We start from the raw sequence: 9826 nt of genomic DNA on the forward strand, positions 1-9826 counted from the left end.
TTTTTTTTTTTTTTTTTTTTTGGTCACACTGCCCAGCTGGTTTCATACCATGATGCAGGCGTGAGCCTTGTGGTAGTAGGAGGCATGCATGCTCTGGAACCGCTCCTGGCCTGCTGTATCCCAGAAGTCTGCAACGAGAACACAACTGTCTGCCCGATGGGGTTGAGGGGCAGGGAGACCCCTACATGTGCCAAGCATTTCCATGCAGGTCTCTATGCAGAACCATGAGTGTATCGTGGGACGCGCGTATGCAATGGTACGTGGAGGGAGAGAAGCAGAGGGAAGGACAGTACAGATAGGGAATCCCAGAAGATGGCGCGTAGGTGCCCCTTGTCCCCACACTGAAGATGGGACCCTTTAAGATCTAAATTTCCACAGGTGGTGGACAGTCAGGATATATGGCCTGGTGACCCCAAGGGCGGGCAGGTCATGTCCTACATTTGAGAAGTGGTTAGGCCGGAGATGTAGCTATTAATACTAGCTGATGTTCATCCCTACAGTGAGTAGTTTACTCCCTGTCAAAGGCCTCTGAGCTCCTTTCTCTCCAGCAGGGACGGTCTTCCAGTGTCTGCTTTCCTAAAGCCTGCCCTGTACATCAGTCCTGGCCTGGGAGCTGTGAGGCTGCATGCCCTTGTGAGCCTCACCTACCACCTCCCGCCCTGTCCCTCCCTCAGTGCGGCCTGAGGGCCCCTGCTGCTCACCCACAAGGATCGTCTTGCCGTCGACTGTGGCTGTGTGCTTATACAGCGTCAGAGCATATGTGGACAGTTGCTGCGGCTGGCTGGATGCAGGCTAAGGAGCAGAGGTGACTCAGCAGAGGTAAGGGATGGGGGTGGGAGTGGGGTTGGGGGTGGGGAACGGGTCCTCTCCTCACTTAATTTTCCTTACATTTTTGAGGCAGGTATCACTATGTAGACCAGGCTGGCCTGGCACTCACTATGTAGACCAGGCTGGCCTAAAACTCACAGACCTCTGCCTGGGATTAAAGGTGTATGCCATCATGCCTGGTCCTTTTTGGGTGAGACAGCTTTTCCAGTGTACTCTCAAACGTGAATCTCCTGACTTGGTCCTCTTTATAAAGAAGTTAGCTTTCAAGTTGAGTACATTCTACAGACAGGGGGAGGCAGCGTCAGTAGCGCAAGGTCTAAGGAAGGGGCTGGGAGAATGTCCTGGACACCTGAGTGTGGGGTCACATGGAGCAGGGTTTTACAGAGAAGTGGTGTCACGATGCTCTCAAGTGGAACTGTGGATGCTTTCATGGACAGAGTTCTAATAGGCTAGAGCATCATGATTGTCCCATGGTAAAAACCACCGACAGGCCTGGCAACCGACAAAGCAACACAAACGGAAGTTCATGCCTGTGTGTGTGTGTGTGTGTGTGTGTGTAACATGGACAGGTTAGTGAGCCACACTGAAGCGACACCAGTGGGCTTGGTATACAGTGGATGGTACCAGTGTCTGGGGCTAAGTCAGGGAGAGAGGAATTGGCTCTGCAGTTCTTGCATGTAGCACTCAGGGGCCCACTTGGGGAACTTGTTGCAGAAACTCTAAGTTGCAGCCCCTTATTCCAAATTTGTACAACACAACAGGATGAGGGAAAGCTGACCCCATGGCCTATAAAGCTGCTTCCTACCGAAGACGTTTTCAGCTCTAAGGAACGAGGCTAAATAATTTACTCAGCGTCGGAGCTAATGAAGAGGAGGTAGAATCTGTATCCAGGCATTTGATCCAGACTAAGTGCTGTCTGTTATTCTTCCTGCCTTCCTGGGAGAAATCAAACGTAAGTGATTTCTGGCAGCAGCTCTGGGTTGTATGGTGTGGTTTGGGTCAACCTGTGAGGAGCCAGTGTGAAGGGAACCCACTGTTCCTCTCTGGGCTGCTGGACTGGAGGTTAGGATGCACGAGAGTGGGAAAGGCCACAGGAACAAAGGACACTGCAGGTCTTTAAGGATACAATCCATCCATGAGAAACCTCTCCATGAGTCTGTAACGGAAATGTGTGAGGTCACAGGTCACGTACCATCTCTAGCTTCTTGTCCCTACTTTGTCACCCCCCAGGCTGACAACTTGGAAGCCACCTGAGGCTTCCTATCTCTTGTGAACTCTGTTACAGTTTCTAGGCAAGCCTGCACATGGGAGTCACCATTACCAAGCCCACAGAGCCAAACCACTGGCGGCATCCCAGTGGTCAATCTGCACGGGGCTCTCCAGCCCATCACGTCCATCTCACATCCTGCTGCACACAGAATTACCCCTCCCTGTGCATGGGGAAACTGAGGCCTGGAAGTCTTCATCTAATAGTCATTTTCTCAAGGCTCTGCCATTCCTTAGGGCTTAGCTCGAGTGTCATCTGAGCAGGAATGGTGACTCTGTGATAGGTGTGTACTCCTTCATCCCTCCCTGTCCTGCACAGAGCACAACACAAACATTAAATTACTGTGGTGATGCTATCAATCAGAACAAAGTGCATGGCACAGCAGTTTGTGAATCCTTAGTCTACTGCTATGTCCCCATTTTGGAGGCAGCGCACTGGTCCCCAGTTAGTATTTGAACACATGAATGTGAGCAGCTGATAAGCTTAATTTAGTACATATTCTGCAGCCATGGGGCAGCTTTGAAACCTTTTCTTGCTATTATAACCACTGACTACCAATTAGTCTATACAGTAAATCTATACAAAAAACAACAAACCCTGAAAGACATTACAATTATATGTATATTAAAAATAGCACACATACATTTTAAATAAGACAAAAAAACCCCAGATTTTAAAACTTCTATGGTGAATAATTTCAAATGTCAACATGATGAGGTTGGAATCCTCTGGGAAAGGGGCCTCTGGGCACAGACTGAAAACTGGCAGAGAACTCAGGAGTCCCACTGAAACTGAACAAGGTCTTCTCACCCACAGACCTTTCTCTAGACACAGATTCTATCATGGTCTCCAACATCCTGCTTAAGGTATGAAAGGGGTGGGAACTTCTTATATTCAAAATGTCTGAGAGGCCAGAACTGTGTTAAGTCTTTTGATGTTCTGTTAGCTACTTAGATTTTAGGCGAGTGCTGACTTAGGCCCTCCCTGGGCTTCTCTCCAGTCCAGATTTCCCTAAAGGTCTATCAATTATTAAGCTAACAACTGGTCTCCCCTTGCCTGACACTTCTGTTCTCTGTGTGCACAAAGGGCTGCTATTTACTGGGTAATCTTTCAAATCCTTACTTTCACTGCATGGGATATCACTGAGGTTAGAGCAAGTGTAAGATACTAGAGCCGAGCTTCCATGGGAGGTGGAGAAATGAATTTCTGTTCAGTTCAAACTAGCAAGACCCCTAGAAACCATCCATGGCTCTCTGAGTCTGACGTAGAATGTGAGGTGACCTGCGGACTTGAGGGATGGGAGACAAAAGTGGACATTTACGTAGAAGCAACTCTCCCCTCATCCTTTGAAGGCAGAGACGAGCATGTATCCTCAGCCCTGCACCCTGAGTGTGTGAGAGGCAGGTGCCTGATGGAGAGAAGCCAAAAGAGTGCAGATCTCCAGGTGGGGAGTTCTATACCTGCACAGGCAGGCTCTGTGCAGAATAATCCAGTCATTTACACCATCACAGTCCGTTATCGTTCAACCTCGGGGTGGGGGTGGGGGGTGTCTCTCCGAGGAAGCATCTTTCCTGCCTTTATTCTACCTGCCCTGTTCCAGTAACTCCCCAACCTCACAGAGGCAGTAATATCACAGTTGCCACCCCTCTGCTATACCAGTAATTTCCAGGGCGATCCACCCAACAGCTCCCATGAGGACTCAGAAGGCTCCCCGATTTCTGTCCCTTCGACTCTCTCTCATTTCCTCCTGAACACAGTTACTGACATTTCTGCCCATGCACACCTGGTCTCCCGTCACCGCGCCCCCATCACCAGCTCACAGAAACCACATACACTCTCTCCATCCCGGGAGGACCTTCCTCATCCACCCAGGGCCGCTCTGGGATCGTTTGCTCTTCCCTGATTTTCCGACGTACTTGGACTTGCCCACCGCGCTGTCCCCCAGGCAGATGATCTTCACGTTCTCATGGGCGTCGTACTTCTCCTGCTCCAGCTCACAGTGCCTGCTTTTGTCCCCTGCCATCGGCTCCATGTTGGCAGACGAGTGCCAGCCCCCCCGGGGTCTCGTCACCGTCTGGGAAAGCCGACAAGAGTCCCGCCGTTAGAGGTGAGAACTCCACTAAATCTACTTTCTTCTTCTTCCTGAGCAGTTGATGAGAGAGAACCCACACCCTGACAACTTGGCCACCATGCGCCAAGCCTGGGAGCTCTATCTCTGTCTCTGGAGTCTCCTGACATTTCTCACTGAGAGGTGTCTGGGTCACACCTCTCTCCCTACCTTCCGTACTAGATTTACAAGTTCAGCATATATACATTTTCTATATACATAGTTTTACTTGGAAAAACACAAGCAACAAACATCAACAGAGTGCCCAAGTCACATGGGAATCTGATATTTGGTAAAAACAGGCCGACATTAACTGTACAATCGATGATGCCTGACCCATATTCATGACCACTTTCCTTCTCTGACCCAATGTTGCCATCAGCATCACAGTCCCTTCACCTTGGTAATTCCTCAAAACTTTTATTTATTTTTATTTTTATCTTCCGGGTGTCCTTTTTAAACCTCTAGTGGCTTTCAGCCTTCCTAATGCTGCAACTAGTGGCTCATGTGGAGGTGACTCCCTCAACCATAATATTACTCCAGTTGCTACTTCCTAACTGTAGTGATGAAAATATCTGTGTTTTCTGACGGTCTTAGGTGTGCCCTGTAAAGAGTGGATCATTAGACTCCCAAAAGGGTCACACAAGTTGAGAACTACCGCTCTGTAATTTTACCCAATTCCTAAATGTAGATGATACAAACAATACCATGTCAAGATTTTGTCCTGCACTGCCTAAACTCAGACATTTAACTGCTCGTCAGTTTTGTAAACAGGAGACTTGGGCATATAGGAACGTTACACGTTAAACATAAACAGTAAATTAGTTCTATGCATACTTCTCATATTTCCACAAGTATAAGACATGACTACTATCTACTGTCAACACCAGTGCGTAACATCATCTCTAGTCCGGTCCACTCGCTTCATATTCAAATACGATTCGACAAACACTGCTTCGAATGTACGAATGTACAATAATCCAGATTCTTCGCCAGCTGGACGCACGGCATTCACACTACAGCCTGACTGGGAGTGGTCCATTCGAAAGCCAAACTCCGACTATCGACTCACAATGGAAGCCCTCAGTGACTGTCAGTGTCTTCGCGATTTACGGGGGCAAGCTCTCTTTCATGGGACAAACGTTTTTTAGGCGCCCACCAGGCCTAACCCCCCATCTCCTATAAAGGACCCGCGATCTGCGGTCGGCTCTCGGCCGGGTCTCCGCCTTCCCTCCGCCCCACCTCTCGGGTGGGTTCCCCAGGCACTTTCGGCTCCGCGGAGGCTTAGAGGGACCCGGAACACCGCAGATGCGCTCACTCACCACAGCCTCTGGGCCGCCAAGGCAGCCAGCCGCCTTACCCGCTTACAGAAGACTGCAGTCCCGCAGCGGCTCGGCCGCGTCTCTGCCGCTGCTACGCGACCGCACCAGGACCCCGAGCTGGGCTGTCCGGCAATGGCCCGAAGGACCTCACCGAGGCGCGGGCTGGCTAGCGCAGTGCCTGTCTGTCTGGCACCTTCCAGGATGCTCATCTGTTCTACTGACCAGGGGATGACAGAGTGGATGCTCTGGAATACTGGTCTGGGGTGGGAGTGGGAACCGCAGGTTGGAGAGGCATATGGCCAGCGACAGGTTGCTGCAGTATGGTGATGCCTTGTTTCTCGACCGCCCCCCCCCCCTTAATTTATTTATTCACTTTCCATACCGGTAGCTGCCCCTCCCACCCGACTCCCCCTCACACAGTCCCTTCCCCCATCTCTTCCTTTTCTCAGAGAGTAGAACCCCTGCACCCCTTCCCCGACCTTGGGTGTTCTCCGACCTTGGCACACTTAAGTCTCTGCAGGGCTAGGTGCATCCTTTCCCACTGAGGCCAGATAAGGCAGCCCACCCAGCTAGAGGAATGGATTCCACAGACGGGCAACAGCTTTAGGGGTAGCCCCCCTCCCCACTCCAGTTGCTGGGGGACCCACATGAAGACCGAGCTTCACACCTACTGTGTGTGTGTGTTGTGTGTCCAACCGTGTATGCTCTTTGGTTGGCGGTTCAGTTTCTGAGAACCCTCAAGGGTCCAGGTTAGTTGACTCTGTTGGTCTTCCTGTGGAGTTCCTATCCCCACCCTGGGGCCCTCAATCATTCCCCCAGCTCTTCCATAAGAGCCCCTGAGCTCTGACTTTCTTAATCTCCATATATATGGAGGGGCAACTAGGGAAAAGCCCCCCTCCCCCCCAGCCCTTGGGCTGGAGTAGTTTAGGGTAGGGGCAGGGGATGCTAGCCCTACCCTCTAAGAGACTGGGCCTGCTGGGAGAATCCAGGTCTGCATTGATATGTTAAACAGGCACTTCAGTTAGCCATTTGCTTGAGACCTAATAGCAAAGATCAAACATTATTTTACAATAAAAAATGTAATGTATCCGTGGTGTCTCTTGGGAGCCTTCGCTTTGTGGACTCTTGGGGATTTACCTCAGCTTTACAACATGCTCCTGCTGCAGTGCCATACATAGAGAGTCTAGAACACTGCTTGAGATATTCTAGGTTCAAAGCTATTGTGCTCAGTGATAGATGAGTTCCAACACTATCTCTGTGTGTGTTGGAGGTGGGAGTTCCTCACCTCAGGCTTCATGGATGTTGTTGTTGTTGTTATCATTATTATTATTATTGTATATTCTCCTACCAGCATTTCAACCAGTATTTATCAAATTAGTATATCTTTGGATTATATCGTGTTAAAATACTTGGTTTTTAGGAATTGGTGTTTTGAGTGGTTGAGTTTTGTTTTACTTTAAAACAAACAAACAAACAAAAAGACTAAATAAATTTTGGCTTGGGATGAGGACAAAATTTCCAACAAGTTTTGAGATCACTCCAAACACACATCTGCTGCTTTGTGCGGTAGCAGGATTCTCAGCACTAATAATATCTAAACTATGAAATTAGCTATGAAAGGGGCTGAAGAGATGGCTTAGCGGTTAAGAGCACTGACTGCTCTTCCAGAGGTCCTGAGTTCAATTCCCAGCAACTACACGGTGGTTCACAACCATCTGTAATGGAATCTGATGCCCTCTTCTGGTGTGTCTGAAGACAGTGACAGTGTACTCATATACATAAAATAAATAAATAAATCTTAAAAAAAAAAAGAAAACAGCCATGAAAAATGTAGTATCAAATGTTCAGCCAAGATTTAATATTTTATTAAATAAAGCACATCCAGATATTGCTTTTGTTTTAGATAAATGGTAAAATTATATGCATATCAAGGAATTATTATAAAATAAAATAAAATTCCATATAGTTTATCATGGGTAAATGTTTGAGTTGTTTACCTATATTATATACCTATACATCTGTGTTTACCTAAAATTTTTGGGGTGAAAGGGGCCATGGGCAGAAAGAATTTAAGAAGCTTTGGCCTAGATGACCTCATCTGAGCAGAAACTAGGAGAGGAATCCCATCCTGCCCCAGTGCAGTTATGAGTTTACCTGACTGAGGTTTGTAAGTAGCCCTTATGCTATGTATTCCCTAAGACCCACTGTGACTGAGTCCTCCTAGAGTAACTGATAGGGTTGTAAGATTGCTGTCAAGTCCTGGAGAAGGTTGGAGGACTGGATCAGATGCAGCAGGGCAGGACAGACAACATACATGGACACTTGGGCCAGAAAGCCTTCATGATAAACGGCTTGAGAGAAAGAGGGAGATTAGTTTCAAATGAGTCAGAAGAAGCACCCAGCCACCCAGTGGCTACACACACACACACACACACACACACACACACACACTTGCGTGCGCACACACAGCCTTTATACTTTGATGCCTAAAATGGCTCAATTGCTGGGCCACTTCCTAACCTCCAGGTGGCTAATCCACTTCCCTTGGATATTCCTGAGCTATTTCTTACTAAAACCTATATTCCATTTGGGTGCCCCAGACCTAGACATGCAGCCCTCTTGCGCTGCGTTCCCCCAGCTCCTCCTATATGGCAGCTATGCTTTCTGTTTCACATCTCTCAGGTGTTGTCTCTCCTCTCCTTCTCCAGTCAAGGCAGATCCCTCCCTCCCTCCTCTGTCCCTTGCCCAGGAATCCTAAATGTCCCACCTCTGTCTGCCCTGCTGGGGGCAGGGTCCCTCAGTGTCTTGCATGAGGATTCTCCTGCAATTTTGGGGACCCGAATTACATAATACAAGCAGCATTAGACCAAACCCACTACAGGGAGGGAAGGGACTTGCAATGTGGTCCTTCAAGCTGATGGATTGATACCATCACTGGGACCAGGCCTTGTGTGTTGGTTCTATGACCTCAATCCCACTTTGACTTACCTGCCTGTTGTCCTGCATTCTGTCTTTTGATATAGACTGCATTTCAACTGGGAGTTTAAGGCATTTTTTTTTTTTTTTTTGAGAAAGGCCCAGGATGGCCTCAAATTCATGACAATCTTCTCCCTCATCTAAGATTACAGGTGTGTACCACTATTCCTGGCCTAACTATGATCTTTTAATGGCTGTTAAGAAACTATACTTTCTTTGGACTAGAGATATGGGTCAGTGGTTAATAGCACTGACTACTGGTCCAGCAAACCCGGTTTCATTCCCAGCACCCTCATGGTGGCTCACAACCATTTGTAACTCCAGTTCCAGGGGATTCACCATCTTTTTCTGTCCGTTGTGAGTATCAGGCATTCACGTGGTACACAGACATGCAGACAAAAACCACCTACATAAGAATAAGTGAATGGATGAATAAATAAATAAGTGAATAAAAGAAATTGTATATTCTTCCTGGCAAGGTGAAGGTATATTTACTCATACATACCACCTTTGCTTTGGGATGCCCACCAGCCTCAACATTCTTGCCCTAGCAGACATTTTCATATGTATATAGATATGATGGTAGACTACACTGTCCTTAATGACTGAATGGGATGTACCATTGTATGTTTGAGGAAGTAAGACTTCTCCTGCTTCCTGCTGGGACAGAAATATCTTTATCTCCTGTCATTAAGTTTCTGTGCATTTGTATTGCTAATCCAGGTTTGTTAAATATACCATCAAGCATTCTTTCCATCCATTTTTGGGGTGTGAGTGTACATACTGATATAGGAACATACAGAAGGTGGAAGGAGAGGTCAGGAGGTCGAGTGTCCTTTATCCTTCTGTACCTTGCTCATTTGAGATGGGGCTCTTAATGAACTTAGTTTCAGACCTTAACACACAGCAACTGGATGGCCTGGCAGTAAGTCTAGGATCAAGGCAAACAGCTCTGACTATGACAGCTGATCCCACTCTCCGGCAAATACTCAACACTTTAATGCTTAGCTCTGGCTATAGGTAGGCTTATTTCTTAATATTTGTTTAAGCTAATGAAGATAATTTGAAATTAAGTCACAATGTCCTGGCTTAAATGCCCATAAAGTCTTTTGTGTGTGTGTGTGTGTGAGTGAGTGTGTGTAAACCAGTATTTCTTCCTTAATCACTTCACCTTATGTGCTTCTGTGTGTGAGGTTGGGGGATGAGGGAGCACACACGGGCCCTGGCACATGTATGGAAGTCAGAAAGCCTTTTGGAGACAGATTCTTAGGGAGCTGGCCAGCAAGACCCTGAGATCTGCTTTTTTCATGGGGGCAGGGCTGGGAG

At 47.8% G+C, this 9826-nt stretch overlaps 1 protein-coding gene across 3 annotated transcripts in view; it reads right to left on the reverse strand.

Moving 5' to 3' along the window:
- The window catches only part of Rabl2b (RAB, member of RAS oncogene family like 2B), a 9658-nt gene extending 3938 nt beyond the window's left edge, over positions 1-5720 (reverse strand). The window contains exons 1-5 of one of the 3 annotated variants that reach the window (XM_021183519.2): positions 5563-5714; positions 4012-4169; positions 1955-1984; positions 702-781; positions 49-128 (exon numbers count right to left, since the gene is read on the reverse strand). In XM_021183519.2, the coding sequence (XP_021039178.1) occupies positions 49-128; positions 702-781; positions 1955-1984; positions 4012-4127 (306 nt within the window). In that variant the 5' untranslated portion in view covers positions 4128-4169; positions 5563-5714. Of the gene's footprint in view, positions 1-48; positions 129-701; positions 782-1954; positions 1985-4011; positions 4170-5524 lie in introns of all 3 variants that reach the window. The other 2 variants (XM_029469374.1, XM_021183520.2) reach the window with 2 other exon arrangements.
- Positions 5721-9826: the final 4106 nt, after the last annotated feature.

The sequence above is a fragment of the Mus caroli genome, chromosome 15 (genome assembly GCF_900094665.2).
Source record: "Mus caroli chromosome 15, CAROLI_EIJ_v1.1, whole genome shotgun sequence".
Taxonomy (NCBI): Eukaryota; Metazoa; Chordata; class Mammalia; order Rodentia; family Muridae; genus Mus; species Mus caroli.